This window comes from Capra hircus, chromosome 5 (assembly GCF_001704415.2).
Source record: "Capra hircus breed San Clemente chromosome 5, ASM170441v1, whole genome shotgun sequence".
Classification (NCBI taxonomy): domain Eukaryota; kingdom Metazoa; phylum Chordata; class Mammalia; order Artiodactyla; family Bovidae; genus Capra; species Capra hircus.
Window position 1 is genome coordinate 93,979,076 of NC_030812.1, and position 26,059 is coordinate 94,005,134.

General features: G+C 34.8%; 2 protein-coding genes across 4 annotated transcripts in view; one reads left to right on the forward strand and one right to left on the reverse strand.

Annotated features, from left to right (window-relative positions):
• The window catches only part of PLBD1 (phospholipase B domain containing 1), an 88,619-nt gene extending 88,124 nt beyond the window's left edge, over positions 1 to 495 (forward strand). Inside the window, exon 11 of the mRNA XM_018048455.1 lies at positions 199 to 495. Coding sequence (XP_017903944.1) covers positions 199 to 366 — 168 coding nt within the window. The 3' untranslated portion in view covers positions 367 to 495. The remainder of the gene's footprint in view (positions 1 to 198) is intronic.
• The window catches only part of ATF7IP (activating transcription factor 7 interacting protein), a 115,084-nt gene continuing 90,209 nt past the window's right edge, over positions 1,185 to 26,059 (reverse strand). For all 3 annotated transcript variants that reach the window (XM_018048451.1, XM_018048453.1, XM_018048452.1), the window contains exons 10-15: positions 23,598 to 23,662; positions 16,107 to 16,185; positions 14,174 to 14,329; positions 11,844 to 12,026; positions 9,833 to 9,945; positions 1,185 to 5,820 (exon numbers count right to left, since the gene is read on the reverse strand). In XM_018048451.1, coding sequence (XP_017903940.1) covers positions 5,401 to 5,820; positions 9,833 to 9,945; positions 11,844 to 12,026; positions 14,174 to 14,329; positions 16,107 to 16,185; positions 23,598 to 23,662 — 1,016 coding nt within the window. In that variant the 3' untranslated portion in view covers positions 1,185 to 5,400. The remainder of the gene's footprint in view (positions 5,821 to 9,832; positions 9,946 to 11,843; positions 12,027 to 14,173; positions 14,330 to 16,106; positions 16,186 to 23,597; positions 23,663 to 26,059) is intronic.

The window sequence follows — 26,059 nt, forward strand, 5'->3', positions numbered from 1 at the left end:
GTGACTGAACAACTAGTCAATTCACATTTGGATGCCAAATGGATACAGAAGAGCATATTGTGGAAGCTTGCAGGATTTTATTTTAAGGGGTGCTAATATTGTGACTTTGGACAAAGAGCAGGGACCACACCTAAAGGGGCTTAGTCGTGTTTTTTTCCCAATGGTTTTCTAAAACATCCCCCTCCTCTCTCTCTGCAGGTGGCAGACATCTACCTGGCATCCAAGTACAAAGCCTATGCCATCAGTGGGCCCACTGTACAAGGTGGCCTCCCTGTTTTTCACTGGAGCCGTTTTAACAAAACTCTCCATGAGGGCCTGCCAGAGGCCTACAACTTTGATTTTATTACCATGAAACCTATTTTGTAACTTGACATAAAATGGAGGGAGATAAGGGAATAGAAGGCTGCAAGTAAGATACCAAAGGCAGTATTTTAGCTGTTTTTTCATTCAGAATTAGTTTTAATGAAATATATTCAATTCAGTCTATCACTTTCATTTTCTGCTGCTGATTTTGTCATTTTTAAAACAAGCGCCTACAATTGGGTGGGGCACCATATAAGAAACATATGGTAAATAAACAATACCATTTCAGCACACAAGCTTATACACCAGAAAGTACGGTAGAAACTGCTCCCTCACCCCGAGATTCACTGTCTCCATGTATGCCTGGCTGCACAGGCCGCACCTCCCAGCTTCCCTTGGGCAGCTATGCCATGTGACAGAGTCCTTGGGGTGGACTCTGAGTTGAGTGCTACTCCCAGGCCCCGTTCCTTAGACCCTGACTGCCTCATGCTCTTTCCCCTTCTCCTCGCTGGATGGACTTCATGACAAAGCCCTAGGGGATGGTGGAACCTCCAACAGAAATGCAGTTAGTATGTTTTTGTTTTTTTCTGGTTATTAACAAGCAACAGTCGAAGTCTTTCTGTGGTGCACAAACATAACACAGCAGACTTTAATGTTGTCACCTGTTAGTTAAAAACAGCTTATCTAACCTAGCAGCAGCTCTGCCTAACAACGTTTCTTTCAAAGCTGGAGGGTTATATGTTGTTTGAGTGTCATGGTGCTGTCAAATTAAGTAAACCATACTGAACAGTGTTAATAGTGACTCTTAACAAGGTGAGAGACTCGCAGAAGAAAAGAATACTCATAAGGTCTGAGAATAACAGAATGAATCAGAGTACTCAGAATGTTAAAAACCCAGTAGTTTATTTCAAAGTATAAATTTCAGGCTTGCTGGACAAAATCCCACTACAGTTAACACTTATACAGACACCACTCTACTGTACATTTAAAAAAGAAAAAAAAAAACCCACAAAAACCTTCAAAACCTAATAAAAATAGGGCAACTTGCTACAGCCCAGTCTCTATTAGACATCAGAAGGTCTTACATTGTCATTATTTACACTTTCAACTGTAATAAAGAAATATTAGGATGCAAGTTTCCTACAAAGGAATTATTTTTATATTTAATTTTGAAAATGGCTGATAAAATTCTAAAGCCAGGATTCCCCAAATGATGTCTGATTGCCCAGTTATCTTATTTACAAAAAAATAATTTTTTTTAAGATAGCAATTAAATATAAAGGGTGGGTATTTGACTCTACAAGTGAAAAATAAAGAATGACAAACTTAGCATGATAAAACTGAAGATGAGAAGACAAAACACGTGTTTGTATCATTCTATTCCTCCCCATTGGCTGGCTCAAGGAAAATAAGTTTTTGGAATTGGATAAACCTGCCACACTAATGAAACACTTTACAGGAATTGTTCTAACTTTTTTTGTTTGTCCCAAAATTTTCAGAAAGGGGAGGGGCCATCATTTACCCAGTAGAGAGTAAGGCAGGCAGAATTATACACTGGTTTTAAATAGAGTTATTTGCAATAATCTAATACTGGGACATGGTCTTTCTGGAAATCAGAATAAAACAGGCCAATGACTGGTCAATGATTAAGTTAAAATAATGAATAAATCACAGGATATTGAAATAGCCCCACAAGGAAAGTCTGGGAGAACACTTGGAAGTCTTTGCGATAATGTACTGTGCCAACATCACAGTGTATACAAATGAGAGAAGAGGATAATGCAGGCATTATTCTGTTAATCTTTTACAGTACTGGAAAATTTGTGGAACAAGATAAATGCATATCATGCAATATTAACACCTTGCTGCATAAACAATAATTTGGAAAATACAAGCAAAAGAGCAAACAAACAAAAAAACCCACGTTAACACTTATCGGCCACAGGAAGATAACTGTATGGTGCAGCCTGCCTAAGGAGTTCTGCTGACAGGTGGTCCTAAGCTCCTTGTTTGAGGTCATTTTATTCAATCAAACTTTTCATTTCCTATCTGGCAATGGGGGTTGGGACAGTGGGGAACACATGTCTGTGAGGCAAATGGCAACCCAACAAACATTCACTTTTCAAGGAAGCAAGCTCTGCTCTTCATTTCTCTCATGAACTTCGACTTTGTTAAATAGCACACAGTATTCTGCATGTTTTAAAAAGTGAGTCCAGAGAAATAGAGGGATATAGTTACCTCATAAAGTTACCTGTTACCAACAGATGTCTTTGTATATACTTTATAAATGTACTGGCAAGAATATAATTTTAAAATGTGAGGCTTAGTCACACTTAAAATTGGGTGAAAATTACTCTGACGAAGTACAAAGTAGACAGTAACAAACATCACCATTACCTTTAAACGTCATATAAACATCCTCTATTTCAGGTTGAAGTATCAGAAGTTTCCAGGATTTCCAATAAGGCAATACTTACACAAGTATTGTCAGACTAAAAAAGTAGCAAACTTGCATTCCCAAAATGGGATTATTAAGCTTATTTGTAATACTCTGAGAAAAGATACTGTGAAATTAAAAAAGGTACCATGAAGTGTGATTGCTATTAAAAAATATGTGCCCAGTAGCTATTTCTAGTTGAGCCCTCCATTCTCTGTCTCTAAAGAAACAAACCAAACAGAAAGCTCTCTTCAACATTAAAAAACCTGCCTGAAATAAAAACCTAGAATTCAAGTAGCACCCACTGGTAACTCCAACATAATTGTTGCCTATAAATTCTGTGGCAGGCTAATTGAAAGAAACCATCTTATAATATCTTTTCCCTCAAATAATTACAATCTTTCTTTGTACCTTCCCTCCACCACTTGGAATAAAAAGTTTTATTTTACTGTAGTAAATCTATTTTTTAGGGTTACTATTTAAGTTATTTCTTTTTTCTCTGACAGAAATCACACAGTATAGGTCAAAATAATATTTTCATTCTACTGGGCTTTCTTCACCTGATTATATAATGCTATGAAAGCATAATTTTTTTTTTAAAGCATAATTAAAAAAAAAAGGATTAGTAAACATAAAGTACTCACCAAGGGAAGCTTTCTAGGCTAGCTAAGCAAATTATCACATGACCATAAAACCGGTCAATAAAGGACAATTTTGAACATGGGCTTTCTATTCTGTCAACTGAAATGATCTTCAACACATAATCAACACTGCAACCATTGCAGGTAAAAACGTATGTACATGCAGATATAAGACAGATGCTCACATACATCTAGAAGATCATCAATTTCTCCCTTTAAAATTTTTCATTGGCATGACATTGGCAATTTCTTTACCATCATCATTAGACCCACAATGAGTAACGCCTACATAGCTGGTTGGCAAATATGACTCATGGAAATTTTAATTCTCATTGTGGTATATTTTCTGAAAGCAAAAGGAAGATTTTGGAGCATTTACTTTTGGCAATCTGTAGGCCTTCTTCCACATCAATCAAACTTCACATCCAACCTGACAGTACAGTGACCAGTAAAAGTCTCTAAAGAGAGTTTCTTTACAAGTAGAATGTTTCCTATTACAAGCCATTGAAGTTGCAAACAAAGAAGCATTAATATGGAAATGACAGTTCCCTCTTATAAGTCATACATTAATGACTAACTCATTTAAGAAGGCAGGAATATGATTTCCAATATGATATGGAAGATGGCTTGAAAATGTATTCCACAAACTCCATAAATTCCTTTCCAAGCATCGCCAACCCCACTCTCATCCCCCAAATTACGCCATCTCTCCTGTCTTAAGCTACCTACACTCCAACACGTACCTGATACCAGTATAACTGGCACTCAAATAGAAAATCCATGACCAAAGTTTGATTAAAACTTTGAAGAGGAACAGAGATGCACAGAAGTTGTAAAGTCATTCTTATATAAATGACCCCAAAGGATATACTTTAAATCAGAATCAGACAAAACTTAGCACCATCAAAAGAAAAGATTAATACAGGAAGAATGATATGAGGATAAAGAAGAAATGGAGCTTTCCCTTGATAGTTTAGCTTACTGTATTTTGTGAATTTTACTATTTACTTTCTTTGAAAGAATACTATGGGTGATAAGGTATGCTTTGGGTGATAAGGTAAACCAGAATTGCTTTCATAATCTCTAAGACAGTGTGCAACATAGATATTAAGATATATTTGAAGGGAAATTGGCTTATACAATGTGGTCTTCTTTTGGTTCACTTTACACAGAGTTAAATAGTGACCAGAAATAAAAAGCATTAATTTTCTTGGGAGAAAAGAGCAAGTTAAATATAATGATGTCACTGATGAGACTACATATAAAAGCCTTGGTCTAAAATTTACTTGAGGGAAATGTGCTACATTTGGTGGAGAGAAAGGAGAAATGAGGATGAAAGGTTGACAGAGAAGAGTAAACCACAATGGAAAAATGGCCCTGTTTACTTCTGCAGTTAATCCTTAAGGCACAAAAATAAATGGAAAAAAATCTCTGATTAGAAAAGGGAGGGCCCACTGCAATTCTTTTTCATCGATTGACAACCCAGAAAAGACAAAAGAAAACATGAAAAGATCTTTTCCTGTGTTCAAATTAACCTATTTTAAACTATTTGACCATTTTGCTTTTTATTTTTTCTTTGGGTTCCATTTGGAGTCAGTTTAAATCATCTATCTATAAACCTACAGATCACGTAGAAGCAGAATCATGCCAGATACATACCTCAAATCCTTTGATCTACTTACTTCACACTGGAAGAGAGGTAAATTTGAGAATGAAAATGGGAGATTCCACTGTAATAAACATATAAATACAGAAAAGCACACACCACACATATACCCCAGCCTCAAAACTAAAGCAAGGTGCACATTTACATTTCAAAACCTTGAAGCCTGAATTGTTCAGGAAAAGATCCTGCTTTATGGGCTGAGTTTATTCTGATTATAAACAAATGTAGTGTATATATACATCGGTCCAAGAAATCTTGCACAATGTGCATTTTACAATGGGTATCATGCACAAGATTAAAACAAGACCAAAAAGTAGAACTTCTGAAAGAGGAAGACAGAAAGGCTCCAAGGTTTAACTGCTCTGCGAAGAAGAGATCACATCTGTTGACTGAGGATCACAGAAAGGTCCAAAACGCCCGTAAATATCCTTGGCTCGTACTGCAAAGTAGTATTTGCTGCCAGACACGAACTGGGTGAGAGTGCATGCCATAGGCAAGGGAAGTGCCTTGACTTCGCCAATCTTCTTCCACTGTGAGGGTACAGTGGCACTGGGTTCCTCGTGGTAAGCGTACAGGTGGTAGCTGTCAACAGTGGCGCAGCTTCTGTCCACCTCCAGAACACTCCAGGACAGTACAATGCCATTTTGACTCTGAACTCGTGCTAACTTCAAGTGAGGCTTCTGAGGCAGAGATGTGCTGGCAGCTTCAGGGGGCAGACGCTGTGGTTGTGGGGCTTCTGGTAAGGGTGCTGGGTGCACAGGGCGTGGGGGCTCCTAACAAAAAAAGAGTCATGTTGATGGATAATGATTGGAGAAAGGACTGTTTCTTAATGCGAGAACTATAACATCCTAGAAATCACTTACTTTTAGAGAGTCTTCATTTTACATCAAGAATACTGGGAAATAGCAAATATCACACATCTGGCAAGTTCTCCCTGATGATTTGAAACCAGTTCATGACCCAGAAGATGAGTGTTGAGATTATTCCCTCTGTGCTTTTTGGGTCTGAGATACTGAGTTTTCCTTGGGAAACAAAAGCCCTGGCTGATGGAACATCATCTTGACAGAAACTGAAATAATCATCTACTTCTGATAAAATAATTAATGATTTAATGATCTATACCACAGACTCTTGTTTTAATATAACATATTTTTTAATAACATATGTTGGCAGTCTATCAATCATCTAAAATTTGAGTATCAACTCTACTTTCATTTTCAGACTGTTTCTCCATAAAAAGATAGTAGCATATTCTTATAAGTACAGTACATATAACACTGACTGTATATTATGTTCTTGGTCAGTCTGCATGAAAAAGGTTACATTTATACTGGACTGTGAGAGAGAGAATTTAGAAATGTAGAAACAGTTGTGAATCTTTCTGCTAACAGGTAAAAGCATGAACAAGGCATGGGGATAGGCAAGCGAGGGGATTTATGGGCAAAAACACAGAGAATGTGAAGAAGAATACACAAATTTGGAAAGGTAAGTTAAGGCCAGATAATGAAAAAGCATGAATACTAAGCTTACAAACTGACCTGATGCTGGACATTATTATCATCTGGGTTTTAAGATTACAATGATACCAGTTTTTCAAAAAGATTTAAGAGCCAGGAAACAGAGATATAAGTAGTCTTTTTTTCCCCCCAAGTGAAACATTATTGCTCAATGACTTTAGTTTGGAAGTCATGAAAAAAATAAGATCTCCTTAACTGAAATTCATTTATCAAAATTATGTTTTAATATGCATTTCATTAAATGGATAATTTGCATATACTAAATAGTGAATTCTGTGAAGATCTGATATCTTCTAAATCTCTATGCCTTTTCAAAGTTCAGTGCTAGTAGTGTGCACGTAGTAACAACTCAAAAAAGGATCTGCCAAATAATCTCAAGAAATGAAAATATGCCAAAATTCATATGTGAAGCGAAAAAAAATCATATACACATCTGGAGAAACACAGTTTAAAAGCTAAAATAAATATAAAGTTAGAGGGAGGGAAAAAAGCAAATGCAAATACATGAAACATTGAAAGCTGAAGAAAAACAGATTTGAATACTGGCCATCTTACTGTATTACTTCTCTCAAATTAAGTAAATAACATTAAATAAACATACAACTAGTAAGATCTATGAGAAGAAGGCTGCAGTCATGAACTTGACTGGAAAGAGTAGGAATTTAAGGAGTATGATAATAGCTTACAGCCTATAACAGCCCTTTCTAATTCTTAAAATTCGAGGCTACCAAATCCTCTCATATTTCAAAACAGTTAAGTCAACTGAGCTACTGTTTTGTTTCTGCCACTGCAATGGAGATTTCTACTGAAGTTTTAGAGATAATATATCAGGGATTTGCTTCAAAATATTCCAGTGCATACACAGGTTGTAGGAGTTTGTGGGTGGCAATACAGAAGAAAGAAGATTGGCTATGACTGCTGAAGACTGATGACTATTGAAGACAGGTAATGGGTAGGTGGGGATTGCTACACTAGTCTTTCTACTTTTATATATATTTGAAAATTCCCAGTTAAAAATATTATTAAAATTAAATTAAAAGAATGTTTCTCCTATGAGATACTGCTGCTGCTGCTGCTAAGTTGCTTCAGTCGTGTCCGACTCTTTGCGATCCCATAGATGGCAGCCCACCAGGCTCCACCATCCCTGGGATTCTCCAGGCAAGAACACTGGAGTGGGTTGCCATTTCCTTCTCCAATGCATGAAAGTGAAAAGTGAAAGTGAAGTCGCTCAGTCGTGTCCGACTCTTTGCGACCCCATGGACTGCAGCCAACCAGGCTCCTCCATCCATGGGATTTTCTAGGCAAGAGTACTGGAGTGGGGTGCCATTGCCTTCTCTGATGAGATATAGTGTATTTATTATAAGACAATTCATATGGAATCCTGTTTTAAAAAAAGCTCTGATGGATCATCACATTTGCAAAACTGTGGCATAAATAAGACATTTTTACTATATATTTCTCGAAGGAATATGGGATGAAGTAGGTTGTTTGTAGTTGCAAACAACAGTAATGAGATATTTGCCATAGATCCTACAAGGCTAGATCTGAAGCACTGTGCCAACATGCTGGAGGTGCTGGGACCAGAAAAATCTGAGTTTTAAAATGGCTCTGCCTCTGACACTAGTTTGGCAGTGACACTGAGTAATCACCTAATATCGCTAAGACACAGTAGCCTCTTCTATCAAACAGAGAATATTGATTCTCAAGGGCTTCCCTGGTGGCTTAGATGGTAAAGACTCCATCTGCAATGCAGGAGACCTGGGTTGGATCCCGGGGTTGGGAAGATCCCCTGGAAGAGGGCATGGCAACCCACTCCAGTATTCTTGCCTGGAGAACCCCCATGGACAAAGAAACCTGGTGGGCTAGTCTATGGGGTCACAAAGAATCAGTCATAACTGAGCGACTAAGCACACAGCAGGGTTGGGAGGAGTAAATAAAATAATACAAGCACAATAGTAGAGTGCCTCGTATATGTGAAGTGCTCCATTAACATGACTTTTTTAACTGCAGTGGGACGGTAAAATAACAGCTGCTAAGAGCACAGGCTCTGGAACTGGAATGTGTTGGGTTTTATGAGGTATGACCTGGGGCTGGTTATTCAACCACTCTGTACATTAGCTGCCATACCAATAATAAAGGATAAAAAAAGAAAGCTAGAGTTCTAAAGAATTTCTGTGTAAGGACCACATAAATTAACAGTGCCTGGTGCATAGAAAGCACTTCACAAACTTAGCCATTACTATGTATATTTTAAAAAGGATGCTTTGCTTGGTAAAAAGTGGTATCAGCCTCAATCTCCTACCACTATTAGAGCCAGCATTTCCATTCACACACTCTATCATACCAAATACTATTACAGTCAGGTCACAGGATAATGTGACATTGATTTGGAGATTAAAACTAAGGAGAAATCTTTGGTTTTCTCTATTATCTCATAACCAATGAATTCCCAATACCACTGGATGATTAAAAGTAGTAGGTGATAGGTCAGAGAAAGACAAATATTATATGATATCACTTATATGTGGAATCCAAAAAATAACACAAATGGACTTCTTTACAGAACAGAAACAGGCTCACAGACACAGAAAATAGTTATGGTTACCAAAGGAGAGGGGAAGGGATAAATTAGAAGTATGGGATTACCAGATATACATCACTATGTATAAAATAGGTAAACAAGGATTTACTCTATAGCACAGGCAACTCCATTCAATATCTTATAATAAACTATAATGGAAAAGAATCTGAGGCTGTACACCTGAAACTACCACAACACTGTAAATCAACTACAGTTAAATTAGAAAATTTTTTTGAATTAAAAGTTTAAAATAAAACCAATAAAACGATAGCAGTGTAATAGAACTAGTATAAAATTCTGAGAATAAAATTAAACCTGCAACAATATTTCGTAAAATATTCAATACTTTAAAAAAATATTCACTACTCAAGAATGCGCTCTTTAACCTAACCGTAAGTTTAACATGGTCTATTCCACTTCTCACGCCCCAGACGTGGACTCTTTTATATGCTGCACACCACCACAAGCAAACTCTATACTCCCCAACCATCATTACCCAGAAGTGTTTCTGAGTAATGTTGATAGATCTAATGGTAAGATCTACTTTCTTCAATAAACATCTGCTGGAAAAACAGAAGACCTGTTATTTTCTTTTGCTATAACTAGTTTAAAGAAAAAGTACTAACTATAGTGGTATCTGACAGTATTATAGGTAGGAATTTTGTGAAGCCAAGGGTCCTCACTTACAGTATGCACTTGTGGTGGTCGGTGATGCACTGTGAGCTGAGGTCCTGTTGATCCCAGGGTTAATCCATTGTTTACAACATATGTAGTTGCTTGAGGCACTCGGACTGTAACACCTATAAAAGAAAATGAAGTGATAGAATTCGAATTCTATTCTAAATTTGGTAGAACACTGAATTAAACATTTAAAAATCAGTAAAGTGATGTTTTTAAAATTCAAAAGGAAAAATATATCTAACCTAGAAGTCTATACTCATCTAAAGTATCATTCAGGCATGAAGATAAAGAAATTCTCATATATGCAAGCTACCAAAATAAATAGTCTACCTCCATGAACTTTTCTTCAAGTAGCCACACGAGAGACAAGATTAACAAAGGACAACAGGAGACAAAGGGAACAGGAGATCCAGCATAGGAAAGAAAGAAATGCAATCCATACCTAAAATCCTAGCACACTGAAACACTGGAGGTACACATAACATAGAAGGCAGATGGGCCAGAACGGAGCACTGTGACTCTAAAGATAGAAAACATGAAGCTTTCTTCACAAAGATCTCTGCTGCCTCCAGAACAGGCAAGTTAATCTTGCCTCATTTTAACAAGGTTCCTCTCTTCCTTTCCATGCTCTGCTGTTCAGCTGCGGATACTCATTTCATCCAACAGAAAACTTTATACAGACATCAGGGCAACAAAAGCAGAAAATTTAGAAGCAGACTTCCTCGGTGGTACAGTGTGTAAGAATTTGCCTGCCAATGCAGAGGACACAGCTTTGATCCCTGGTCTGGGAAGATCCTACATGCCACGGGGCAACTACTGAGACTGTGCTCTGGAGCCCAGTCTACTCTACAGCTGCAACTACTGAAACCCGAGCCCCTAGAGCCTGCACTGCACAAGTCACCGCAATGCGAAAGCTGAACACCACAACTAGAGAGTAGCCCCTGCTCCCCGCAACTACAGAAAGCTCATGTGCAGCAATGAAGACCCAGTGTGACCAAAGATAAAATTTTTTTAAATTAAAAAATGGAGAAAATTTAGAAGCCACTCATAGCTCAGCCATATTTCTGCCATATATCCATTACTGTGGGTACCTTGCCTGGGGTGAGCCCTGTTTCCCAGAATTCATTTAAGACACTGCTGACAGATTTCCCCAGAGAAAGCTCTTGTAAACTTGAGAAAGCTAAAGCCAGAATGTGAACTAGAGACTCTGTTTAGTTTATTTTCTCCTATAGCCATCACCTAATAATGGCATGACTGAAGTTTCAATAAACAGCTGGATTTGTCCCTGCTTGTTAAGTTTTGCAAAACTGAATATTTTTAGTGATACCTATAGAGATTGCAAAACCATACAGAAAAACAGAAAGTAAGGGTGATGGTTACCTCTGATGGAAAGGGAATAGGATGCAATTAAGAGCAGGCATACATAGATTTTTAGATTTTGATAAAGTTCTATTTCTTAGCCTAGTGGAGAGTTCATACGTGGTTCATTTTGCTATTTTTCTTTACGCTTTAAATATATCCTTTATATAAACTTGTTTGTATATTTTGCAGCTGAAAACATATATGTTTCATATATATGTGTGTGTATGTATATACATACACACGCACATACATACACAAACGGAAATTACAAGTTACCTTAAACATTTTCCCATCTTTTATTTCTCAGCCACTTTCCATACCTTTAAGACTCTCATTGGAGGCTATCCTTTACCATTATCTCCATATGGGCTAAGTCACAATTGATCATTCCCACTTTAATTAGGCAAGTTGTCTCTAAAGCATGGTACAGACCAACATCAAATCAAGTAGGCCATAAATAATTAAACTGAAGACAACACACAGAACACAAATTAGATACCAGTCCATTTTTTTCTGGTTAACTCTCCTAAGAAAAGAAAATGAATGAATAATAGTTTTAGTATGATATTGAACACTTTTTGCTGCATCTAACATCAATATAAGCCACTCCAACTACATGCAAAAGAACAACATAAACAGGAAAAAGGTCTCTTACTGTTTTGGGGATTGACCTGCCGAACAGCAGGAGCCTGCATAACAGTCCCTCGCAGGGGAGCCTGAGCTGGTGGTGCGGGCAGGGTTGTATAAACCACCTGGTGGTTTGCAGGAGCTCTCGGTACAGGGAGTCTCGTGGTCACCTGAGTCACTGGACGATGTGTTACATTCACGGTGGTTGGAGCTAATGAAAAGCAGAAAAATAGATTTAAGATGCAGTAAATTCTACGTTAAGTAAGCAATATTAAATGACAATTCACTTTATACAAAATCTAACTTACTATAATAGACAAGAGTCTCCTTTTATAATTGTGAAAAAGTTAAGAATGACAGGGTCAACCAAGGTTAATATTAGTACAATCCAAGTTTCAGAAGAAAAGAACACCTCAACCATGTCCAAGGCCCTTCCCACTCTAGTCTGTCTAGATAAATAAACAAGTGAAGATGAAGAAAGGGTTTAGACTTTGGGGAGTATGATCTTATAGGAGTGACTTAAGAAGGGTGAATTTTCCCTTCCTCAATGTTAAATTATTCTTAGCAGAGTGGAATTTTAGGCCCTCCAGGCCTTCTGCTGATGGGTATAAATTCTAAAGAGTAACTTGTGGTCCCATAGTTCAAAAAACTGACTGGCTACTATAACTGACGGGTTCTTCAGATGAGTCAAATCACCTCCTATTCCAAACAATGAAATACCTATTAAAATACAGGCTTCTTCGTTCTCTATCATTGCATTCCCCCTAATTTATGTTCCAGAGAACATTAATGCCTTGAGTGATATTAACATATATTTATCAATAATGAGTTCTAAAATGTTCACCGACAGCATGGAGTACAAACAATGATTTTAAGGAGTTAACAATTTTTTGTTATAACTTTCTGAATTAGAACTACATTTTACAAATGACGTGTTAGCTATATAATACAAATCAATAATCAATATACTTTCCTATGGAAAAATATGTTCTACAATAAAACAAATTTGGAGGTAAAAACTGTATACAATAAAGATAAAGAGACTCCTTAGCCTTAACTTTCAATGTGAGTCTTTACAAAGAAGAAGTATATAAGGAGGAATACTTAGCTCTTCATCTCTTTATTTCCCATTTTATTATCTTTATTATTAACACTTCTTTCTAAATCATCTAAATTGACTGTCATTTTATTTCACTGGATAAAATTCCATGTAAGCAATGCTTTCCTTAATGAGAAAAGCATTTCACAGATAAATTTCTTAAGCAATGGGCTATTTTATGAAGAAGACGACCTGTCTTAATTGGCTTCCAAACAGATTAGGAGATACAAACTACACCTTGAAAATGTCTAATTAATAGCTTCTTGAGAGGCAGCAGGGAAAATATTAATGGTTATCTTCTGACAGTAGTGTTAGGCCAGTTAAAACAATTTCTAGTTAAGAATCACTGAAAAACTCTTGTTTGATCAATTATAACATCTTGGTTATAATTAGAATGAATCATTATATTCATCCCTTTCAGAGAAACTGTATTCATTTCTGCTGTTTACACTGTCAGATGACAAAGACATATATAGTTTAACTCTTCTTTATAACCATTCTGTATCAGTGCTGCTAGTTTAAAGACTGTCTGCAAAATTAAGTCACACTGCATTCAAAAACACACTTTGTCTTCAAAATGAAAATGAGGAATATGCCAATACAATTCTTTTAAAAATAAAAAATAATAATGAAGGTTATTCTTAATACTATCTTTTAAAAAAAAGTATAGCCTTTATAACTTATTACTAACACAATTAGGGTTAAAATCAAGTTCATCTCAAGGCAATGTGAAGAAAAGGACAAAATAGCTGCAAAAGACATTATTTGATAAAGGACTCATCCAAAACATACAAAGAACTCCTAGAACTCAACAGTAAGAAAATGTACAACCCAATTAAAAAGTGGACAAAGGATCTGAACAGACACCTCACCAAAGGAGATGAACAGATGGCAAACAAGCACAGGAAAAGCTGCTCAGCATAATATATCTCAGGGAGATGCAATCAAATAACAGTGAGATTCTACTATCCCTATTAGAATGGTGAAAGTCTAAAACACTAACAATACCAAATGCTGGTGAGGATGTGGAGCAACAGTTCCTTCCTCGCACTCACTGCTGGTGAAAATGCAAACTGGTACAGCCACTCTACTCTGGCAGTTTCTGCAAAACCACATTCTTCCTGTATGATCCAGTAATCACATACATTGGTACTTACCTAAATGAGCTAATTTTCTGTCTAACCTTTCCACTCAGTTTCACAGTCATATTTCTCAACAGGCAAAACTAAAGTTTCAGCTCAGTGATTCAGCAAGTTTACCTGTAGGTAGTAAGTGTATGGTTGTCTGAGATGGTCCACTTGTTGGCACTCCAGATGGTTGAAGAGGTGGTGCCGGCTGGATGGGTTGCAACGGTCGAGATAAAGGCTGAGAAGAACTCATGGTTGACACAGGGGTATGATTTACCTTTTTAGGGTCTGTTAATTAAAAGTGAGGCAATATGATTACTGATAGAAAAATATTAGATATACAAGTTTATCTTTGCCATTCAGTTGCATTTTACCACTAAGAGAACAATTTCATTGTATTTTAATTAAGTGTACTTCTGCCAATATGAAAACCAAGTCAGAACCTTAAATATTTCACTGTTGGTTCTATCATAGATTTTAAATCATATTTAAAGAAAATATAGTTGTAATTTTTAAAAAAAAATGAAAAGAATCCTACTTTTAATAAAACAAGCTTACGGCTTTAGCAGCAGCTACTTTAATATTTGAGTGTTGATGAAGAAAATGCACATTAGATGGGAGAAGTTAAGTAACACTCAATGGTGGGGCAATGGAGAGAGATTCTAAGAGGCAGGGGTGCTACAAAGGGAAATGGCAAGAGTACAGATGACAAACTTATATTTTACTTTTTTTATCAAAAACCAGCCCTATCTGTGTCCTCTTACAAATAATCAGTATTTACTTTTGTGCTCTAGGAAATTTCTTTCATTAAGATTTGTGTATTAAAAAAATAGTAAAAGCAATACAGAAAATTTGAAAGGTTTAAACAGTAATCAGACAGGCATGAATTCAACCCCAACAAATGATGACATAAATCTTCCAAGTTTATATCAGTTTTATACAAAAAACCTGACCTTTCTGTCACATAATGAATTGTATAGCTACTTAATTCTATTTTTCTAAAACCAACTGAACTATCTTATTTCCTAAAATATAATTTCTTAAAATCGCTAGTATTTTTTTTTAATTAATGTCTTAAAGGTATAATAACATCTGATTCTACTAGATTTTTCACACACATTATATAATTACCACCATAAAGTTTTACAGATACGTCTATGAATAAACATCCCTGGTGGCTCAGATGGTAAAGCGTTTGTCTACAATGTGGGAGACCTGGGTTTGATCCCTGGGTAGGGAAGATTCCCTGGAGAAGGAAATGGCAACCCACTTCAGTACTCTTGCCTAGAAAATCCCATGGATGGAGGAGCCTGGGGCAGGCTACTGCCCATGGCGTCGCAAAGAGTCGGACACAACTGAGCGACTTCACTTTCACTTTCAAAGTTATTTTGTGCAGTCAAATAAGTTTGAGAAATACTCTATGAATCATTCTTGGAGATTTACATTGTAAATCAGCACATTAAAGGTTCAGAGATATCTGTATTAAGGAAAAACACCCATATAATTTTAACTCAGCATTTCCCAAGCATATTTAACCATGAAAGTTTTTATTTACAAAACACCTATTAACACTGTGGAAGAATAACTTGGAATATTGTTCAACAGCTAACCAATATAATTTCTAAATATCATAACTCAGAATAATACTGAGAATTCTGGGTATACATGCTTTTTAACAATATCTTGATTTAACACCTACGTTAAAATATACATACACACGTATGAAAAAAATGTTTAAAGTCTAAAGACCTAGATTTAATTCGTACTTTGAATCTATCCTCAATTCTAAAACAGGCATTACAGGGTTATTATAAGGATCAAGTGAAATAACAGATATAAAAAGAGAAGTATCCCATAGGTTAAATATTCTCCTAGTTGCTCTGTTTTCCTTTATGCTTTGTTAATATTCTCCCAAGATTTGATTTCTATTTTTTAATTCTAATCTTAAACACTCTTTCTAAAAAGGATACAAACAATGCTGTCAAGATTTGTACTAAGTATAATGAGTTAAGAGAGAAAAATGGTACCAAAGCATTCCTTAGTACGATTATTTATATTGAAGTACCTTGTAAAGCTCCACTCTCTTCATCATCCATTGTGAGATCAATGACACCACCTGAATCGCTGCTTGTGGCTTTTCCACTCTAAAAAACAAAATATTTGCATTTTGCTATGGGAACTCTGGTAGGCATAAGGAAAATAAAACGATACTGAGGGGAAGCAATGATAATGCACAGCCTGGTTCAATCCAGACCCCTAAATGACTTTACCTAAAGAGTGTTTGTCAGAATAATGACCCAAGGATACTCATGAGTCAAATATCTGCCACCAAAAAAAAAAAAAATCTTCCACAATAAATTATTTTCTTTTTTAATTATATTGTCAATTACACAGAGCTATTAGAGTGACTATCAGGTGCTTTAAGTGATTAAATGTAAACATAATTCATTTCTAATATTTAAATGTTGACCAAACCTACACTAAATTATCAACATTAATCCACAAAAAGACCAAAGGCAACTTTAAAGCCAGAATTAGGTTACATACAATAATCTATTTTTCTCCCTAACGAATGGTACGGTATCATAAGATGTAATGTGCTATAATCAGATGACATCCAATTTGACCAAAATCGACTCATTGTCCAAAATTATTAGAAATGTAGTTAAAATTTTTTTTAAACTATATAATGGCAATAAAAAAAAGGAAAGCAGTACAACATAGACATAAAGAGCCAAGATCTTCAAATCAAAAAGAATGACTGAATCTTTTAGTTCCGACACTTACAAGTTACGTGAACTTATGCTAAAATGTCATTTTTTTTAATTTCAAAAAATTGGATATGAAGTCTATTATAAGGATTAATACAAATATGCATTCAAAAAGCTTAACACCAGGCATGACACACAGTAACCGCTCAATAAATGCTAATCATAATTACTTTATGATATATTTACAGTCATGTCAACTCCAAATGATTAAGGTTTTCATCTACAATACTAAAGTTTTACAAAATTAAAGAAAATGTTATCTTGATGTTAGATATATAGGCCAAATTCAAAGACCATGATGTAACTTTAAATCTTACAATTATAAACCTTTTCTACGATAATGACTTCACAGAAAATGACTTGTTAATAAGCATCACAAACCTGTAAAACCCAAACTGAAAAGTTCTTAACAAACCCTTGAAGAACATAACTGAATCCACTTGCTACAACAGATCTATAAGATCCACTTATCCAACTAAGGTCCACTTTTAAAATTAAATTTTAAATTCATCAAAAATTACTAGAACAACAGGCAAAGACTAGTAAAGTAGAAACCAACTAGAAATAAAAGATAGTCAATAGAAATAACTCCAAGTGGAGCCAGATGTTGAATTTAACAGACTTCAAAGCAGTTGTTAAAAATATATTCCAAGAATTACTAGAACAAATAATCCCAAAACTTACGTGGGATCATAAAAGACCCAGAATTGCCAAAGCAGTCCTGGGAGAATAGAACAAAACTGGAGGCCTAACACTCCCAACATCAACAATAAAACAAAGTTATCGCAATCAAAACAACATGTGGTGTTGGCATAAAAACAGACATGGATCAATGGATCAGAACAGAGCACCCAGAAATAAACCCATACACCGATGGGCAACTAATCTTTGACAAAGGAGGCAAAGATGATAACAATGGACAAAAGACAGTCTCTTCAGCAAGTGGTGTTGGGAAAGCTGGACAGCCACATGTCTATCAATGATGCTGGAACATTCTCTCACTATACACAAAAGTAAACTGAAAAATGGCTAAAGACTTAAATATGTAAGACATGACACCATAAAGCTCCCAAATGAGAACGTGGGCAAAACTTTCTCTGACATAAATCACACCAATGTTTTCTTAGGTCAGTCTTCTGAGGCAATAGAAATAAAAGCAAAAATAAACAAACGAAACCTAAAAAAACTCACAAGCTTTTGCACAGCAAAGGAAACCATAAACAAAAAGACAACCTACAGACTGGGAGGAAATACTTGCAAACAACACAACTGACAAGGGCTTAATTTCCAAAATATATAAACAGAGTATACAAATCAATAACTAAAAAACAAACAGCCCAATCAAAAAATGCGCAGAAGACTTAAACAGACATTTCTCCAAAGAAGATGGGCAACAAGCACATGAAATGATGCTAATACAACAAATTACCAGAGAAATGCAAATCAAAACTACAAGGAAGTATCATCTCAAACTGGTCAGAAGGATCATCATTGAAAAGTCTACCAACAATAAGTGCTTGCGAGCGTGTGGACAAAAGGGTACCCTTGTACACTATTGGTGAAAATGTAAATTACCGATGCAACCACTATGGAGGAAAATATAGAGGTTCCTTAAAAAACTTAAACTAGAGTTACCACTTGATCCAAACATCTTATTGCTGGGCACACATCCAGAGAAAACTCTTAATTCAAAAAGATACACGAACTTCAATGTTCACAGCAGCACTATTCACAACAGCCAAGATACGAAAGCAACCTAAATGTCTATTGACAGATAAACAGATAAAGATGTCTCTCTTACACACACACACACACACACGAAATATTAATTAGCCATAAAAAAGAATGGACCTAAGGATTATCATACTAAGTGAAGTCAGAAAGATATATGATAACACTTACACATGGAATCTAAAATATACAAATGGATTCACTTATAAAACAGAAACAGACTCATAGACATAGAAAACAAACTAATGGTTACCAAAAGGCCAAAGGCAGGGAGGGATAAATTAAGAGTCTGGGATTAGCAGATACAAACTACTATATATAAAATAGAAAACAGTAAGATTCTATTATATATCTAAGGGACCTATATTCAATATCTTCTAATAACCTGTAATGAAAAAGAATATATACATATGTGTAACTGAATCACTTTGCTGTACACCACAATCTAACACAACATTGTAAATCAATTATACTTCAATTTTTTAAGAATAGACAACAGACAACAGAAAAATTAAGAGTATTAAAAATCAACACAAAATTAAAGTAGGGAGAAAAGTACCTCAAAACAAAAAATAGATGATATATTTTTAAAATTATAAAACAGACCTAAATTCAACCATATCAATGACTAAACCAACTAAATGGAGTGAAATTTCCTATCAATATTAGGGACTGTCAGATAAAATAACACATCAAAAAATCAAGAAATAAGTAGTTTTTTCCTCCTAGATACTCAATTTAATCACAAATACACAAGCATACTGAAAAAAAACTGCTGTAATTACATTAATGTTAGAGAAGATACAAAGAGTAAGTCTTATAAAGATAAAAGGGACAATTTGTCTATTTCTTTTTATTGTTTTAATGTTCTATTATAAGGTGCATATTTTTCTATAGTTTATAATCTATAATAGGAAGAGAAGGTCTATAATCAATGAGCTAATCTACTGAATTGTATTTTTATTTATCATAACTTGACTGATAAAATTCATCTATTATCACATACTACAGTAGTCTCCTGTTTCAATTTTCTTAAGAAATAAAATCTAATTATTTCAATAATTATTAACAGCAAATAAAAGATAGTCATGATAGCTGGAACGGTTTCCATCAGGCTCTTCAGTGTTCTATATTCATTAACAAATTTCATCTACAATAATTTGTGGCTGAGATCAGCATTAGCCATATTTTATGGGTAATAAATCAAATCCAAGGTTTAGATAACTTACTCAAGCCTTACATATTAGGTAAGTTACAGCTGCCAGACTGACTGACTCTAGATCTTATTATTTCTATGTCACTAGGTTCATGCTTTTCTGCCATCAATTCTGAGAAAACTTATGTAATCAAGAGACATTACATGCCTATACCTGCATTTATACATATTACCGAAGTTCTGAAACTGCTAAAAAACATCTTGTGTCAAATAGGTTTTAATACTAAGAATCTATTTTATTTAAAAGTTAATTTAATCATGTGTCCTTCCCCCAAATGACCACTCCCATCATATGAACACTAAGAAAATTTCAAGAAGGCAAAGATATTGGCTTTGTAGGGTATTTTTTTTATACTAAGACAAATAATAAGATCATATTTAAAAGGCAATAAGAATATATTTGAAAGGCTAGAATAGGGCACTTGGACAACTGCAGAGAATGCCAGTACAGAAGACCTGGCTGTTCACTCCACACACATCTCTCCAAAGGAATTTGGGAACTACCTTAAGGTTTGGTTGGCTACCAAAAATGTGGCCCTTAGAGAGTTTACATAAATTACTGTTAATTTTCTTATATACCTTAAACACCTTAAACAATGAACTATGTCATATTGGCTTATCAAGGTTGATCTGCACAAACACCAAGACTGATGGTGCACACCTGGCTGCACTGTTGGGAGTCCTGCATTTTGACTGCCATAGCTGGTTACACAGAAAGCAGCAGCTGTCCAATCAGCTCAGGCTGTGATACTCAGTCAGGCTTACCTGGCAAAGACTTCTGTCACTTGTTACTTAAGGTAAAAACCAGAAAGAAAGCCCCTCCTGTACAGTGCTGGTTAGGGAAGAACATGGAAGCCTCAGCCTGACTGCACTTGATCCCACTTGATGCTTATTTTTTTCCCTGCTGGTTTGGTTCTCTATTTTTTGCTGTGATAAACCATAACCATGAATATAACCTGTCACAGGTTTTATGAGTCCTTCTAGCAAATCAGCAAAATTGAAGCAGATCTTAGGTCCCTCCAAACAGTAATATAAAACTACAGATACAGCAGAAAATGATTTCTACACTGTTTTACAACATATGATGGTAGTTTCAATAAATAATGTTTTACCACATAAAATATATTAGTAATGTACTACATGAAATGAGATCTATAAATAAAATATATAATAACAATTATATGGAATATGCTAATAAATACTTATTTGGAAGACATTAGAGAAATCTTCATTCAAGGACTACAAAAAGAATATTTTATATATCTTTAATTATTTTCTCATTAGCTATGTCTGAACAACAATCATTTCCATACATGCCATCTAGATTCCTTCTAACTTATGATAGTCTTAGAAGTGCTCAGAAGTACAACTAAGTAAGACTTGGCATAGAAAAAAGAAGTTATCTGAGTGGTTAGAAAGCTAAGAGTGTAAAGAATCATAGGCTACCTATTTCACACCAGATTCTATTTGCTACCAAGTAACATACAGGGTAAAAAGCTAACAGCAATTTCTTAACATATGTTTTAAAAAAACTGTATTGTTACATTATCAAAGTATTTTTGCACAACAAAACTTTTATCTATAACCCAAAAAGCCAATAAAGCATCGATTTATAACTAGCAGCCCATATATATTTCCATAATAATTTATTATATAATAAAACTTGCATATTATAGTTACTATTTAAATCCATAACTGGAACTCATTCAAACCTTTGATCAGACATGACTTTAACAGATTACCTGCCTAGTCAACGCTACTTGTGTTTTTCATACAATGGTAGTGAATTACTGTTCCTGTTAAGCCAAATAAAATGTTCATTGAGAGACTTTCCTGGTGGTCCAGTGGCTAAGACTCCATGCTCCCAATGCAGGGGGCCTAGGTTCAATGCCTGGTCAGGGAAGTTAAGATCCCACATGCCACAACTAAGACCTGGTACAGCCAAATAAATTCATTAAATAAACAAGAATTTTTTAAAAAATATTCTTTGAGAACTTAGAATTTCGTTGTACAGTCTCTTTGCTAATCTGATGCAGACACTTCAGGTGTCTTTTGGATCTACTGGAACAAGTTGCTTCATCAAAATAAAAGTTATATAATACAATGTAAACTAAAATAGTTAGGATTCTAAAACTTGTGAAGTGGTAATACATGTTTTAGAATATCTAGAACATAATAAGTAGCTGAGTGTGACTAAATTTTATATTATTTTGTTATTTTTTTAATTAAAAAGAATATTTTAAAGAATTTTAAAAGTATGGTAAACTTTTATATCAATTTTAATTTCACTGAAATGTTTACAATATTACATATACTTTATTTTAGCAATCTAATATAACTTAAAAATTTTTTTATTTTGTACTGTGGTATAGCCAACTAACAATGTTATGCCAGTTTCAGGTGGACAGCAAAGGGATTTAGCTATACATATACATGTACCATTCTCCCCCAATTCCTCTCCCATCCAGGCTGTCATATAACATTGAAGTGTAACTTTTTACAATGATGAAAATATTCCATATCTTTGTTTTCCAATATGGTAGTTACTATCTATATATGTCTTTTGAGCCTTGAAGTGGGCCTACGTGATAGACGAAGTGAATTTTTTATTTAAGGCTAAATTAAATCCATTTTCATTTAAATAGCCTACATGTGATTAGTGGTTACCACATCAGACAGCACAATTCTAGAAGAATCACCATTTATAACAAGATGAAAACACAGCCATTAATAGTGTACATCTTCCTCTCCTAAAACATGACCTAGTATGTCCAAACAAACAAGAAAAAAATTACTGAGAGAAATGAGGATGTTTGTAATTTCTTTGTTTAGCTTTGGTTTTACTTTATAAAGTAAAGCTAGACTTCCTATATTACATAAAAGTCACTGAATATATCGATGTTTGCTATACTACATGCCTCCCAAAAAATTACTCCATATACTTTTAATTAAAAACATAGCTATAAGACATCCTCAGAAACAATCAAAACTTTGACATTTAATATCATATAAAAAGCCTGCTAAAATCTGTAAGAAATAAAATATTTCTAATAGCTTTAGTTTGAGCTATACAGCATGGTATGTATCTATCTTTAGTCAAAAATCCATCATTTTAATAAAGATGAATAGTCAAAATTAAAGCTCACTATGCCCTTGTTTTAAAATTCACATCATTTATTCATGCCTGACTTATTCGATTTTTTCTCTCACTAGGTTAATATATGAGTTTCTAGATATGATTAAGAGGAAGGGAAGAAATTAGACCATCAAACATGCAACAACTTCCCTATGAATCTATTATACCTAAAGCAATGTAGAAGAATAATCATGATGAACTTTATTAATACAGGAAAAATGGAGTCACTCCACTCCTGAGTGACTTAAATTTAACATGAAAAAGTACCAAGACTGGCAAAATGCTAATAAACCAGAAAAACCAAAATTTTCTTTCCATAAAACTTATTTCTGATCAGCTCTGAACAAACTAAAATGGTGTCTTTGTGTGTGCTGCCAATGGCAGGACAGAGGATGGGGAGGTGTGGGGAGAGGGATAAACCAGTGAGACCTTCTTAAAAAGATGGGCCAGGAAGAAATTACATGTGGAGACTAAAACTTCACACTGTATGAAAGAAAATAACTAGACTGTCAGTTATATATAATCCAATATCACTAAAAGAATTACTAATCAAAAAAATTCAATTCTTGTCAAACAACACAGAGAAGCTATTTGAAAAATTTTGGACAGTTGTAAAAAACAAACGTGGAATAATTTTCATTTTATCAAAGAATATCAAAAGAAATCCATTCTGTCATTTTGAAACAGTAGCAAGCATCTTACCTGTGATGTGCTATCGGCTGCTTTCTTATTAACAGAAGCATCTACTGTTTTGTTTGTCTGGTTTTCTAAGGAGTCAAAAAAAAAACCAAAACTCAGAGCTATTTTTAAAGGAACCTACAAAATGTGAAAGGATAGGTTTCTTTATATACAACAATTCACGTTAATTTTCTCCAATAGTTTTTTGTCTGTTAACATGTTACATACGTAAATTACTCTCTCAGAGACCATTGCTACAAATCTTTCAGAAGGACAAATTGATACTAGAAATCCAAACACTTCATATATCCATTAAACAGAAATTAAAACTCTAACCAAAGGAATATTGCAGGGAAGCAATTTAAGATGTGTATAACCTAAATGCTAGAATACAAAAAGTTAAATAAAATATAATCCTTCCATACTACATACCTCTGGAGAAAAAACTTAGTAACATGGCAAAAATGTAATAAATTCACTAGAAAAATAAAGGGATCCTGATGAAACATACATGAATAATCTCAATAGCTCAATCACAGATGATTTTTCTTTATTCATTTTTCAATAAACTTGTATTGAGTTTGTACACACACACAAACATACATATGAATTTCGCACGTATAGAACTACAACTATATAGCTATATAAAAGATAGCTGAATGAAAAAACAGCACAGAAAAGAAACAAAATATGTTTTTCTGCCTCAGTTTCTAAAGAAAAGGTATTAAGTTTTGTCAAATGTCTTGAGCATCTACTGAGGTGATTAATCAGTTTTTTCTCTTTGGTAATGTGGTCAATTACATTAATAGGAGTTTTCTAATGCTGAAACATCCTATCCACACTTTCTGTCAAAAAAACTCTAGTCAAAATATGACACTCCTTTCATTTGTAAATCTTCATAACATACATACAAAGTAAATCATTTAACAATATATTTAAAAAGACAAAACCAGAAATGGTAGATACAATTATTTCTATCTATACATTAAAAAAATGAGGATAAATATCTACCTGTTAACAAGAGGGTTTTACAGGCTAGGTAAGTAAAAAGGGCCCTTCCAATTTCTGCCTACCCTATCTGAATTATCTTAGTTCTTTGCATAGCAAGAAAATATACATATATACACATACACATATTCATGTGTGTGTATATATAACCTAAGGAATCTCCCAGGTATATTTAAGATGTATGCAACTTTAAGGCTGTGGTTTTTCCAGTGGTCATGTATGGATGTGAGAGTTGGACTGTGAAGAAGGCTGAGCGCCGAAGAATTGATGCTTTTGAACTGTGGTGTTGGAGAAGACTCTTGAGAGTCCCTTGGACTGCAAGGAGATCCAACCAGTCCATTCTAAAGGAGATCAGTCCTGGGTGTTCTTTGGAAGGAATGATGCTAAAGCTGAAACTCTAGTACTTTGGCCACCTCATGTGAAGAGCTGACTCAATGGAAAAGACTCTGATGCTGGGAGGGATTGGGGGCAGGAGGAGAAGGGGACGACAGAGGATGAGATGGCTGGATGGCATCACGGACTCGATGGACGTGAGTCTGAGTGAACTCCGGGAGTTGGTGATGGACAGGGAGGCCTGGCGTGCTGCAATTCATGAGGTTGCAAAGAGTCGGACACAACTGAGCAACTGCACTGCACTGAACTGATGTAACTTAAAAATACATATACATATCTTTAATATCTTAAAATTACTTCATTTACAATGAATCAGCTTCATTTCTGGACTGCAAAGTTTTTTAAATACTACTTAATAAAACAAATTTTTTAAAAATAGTACTTCTTAAAAATACTACTTAGTAAAAAAAAAATTAATTCCAGGTTACTGACATGTGAGTATTAACACACACTCCAGACATTAGCAAAACATGAGCAGTTTACTATCAATTTTTAAAAATATGTATACAGTGTCATTCATTTGGATCTAAAATACATTCTCAAGTGAAAATAAAAGGTAAGTCAAGAACCAAAGCAGGTGAGGGAGTTTCAAAGTCATGTCTGACTCTTGCAACCCATGGGCTGTAGCCCACCAGACTCCTCTGTACATGGAATTTTCTGTGGACTTATCCTCATACAATTATTCTCAAGATTCAGGAAAGATTTAAACTGATTAATGAAGTGTTTTATTTCTAAACACACACACACACACAAATACTAATAAATATGAGAGTTTTCTTATCCAGCATGATTCTCTCTTTGACTTAACTGTCTCAGGACACAAAGTTAATTATTCATAAAGCTGTAATAATATTCTTTATCCTAGATTTTTCATTAACTTCTCCTACCCTTTTATTAGATTGTTGTCTTGATTCTCAATGTAACATTTTATAGTTTCACTGTATCTTTTGTTTTCTTTTACTACTTCAGATGAATTTTGAAAGTAAAAAGTTACAAATCAATCTATCAGGCAATAAAATTGGCAGGACATAAAGTCAAAAATTGTACACCAAACTCTTTCTATCATATAAGAAACATCTCTGTCT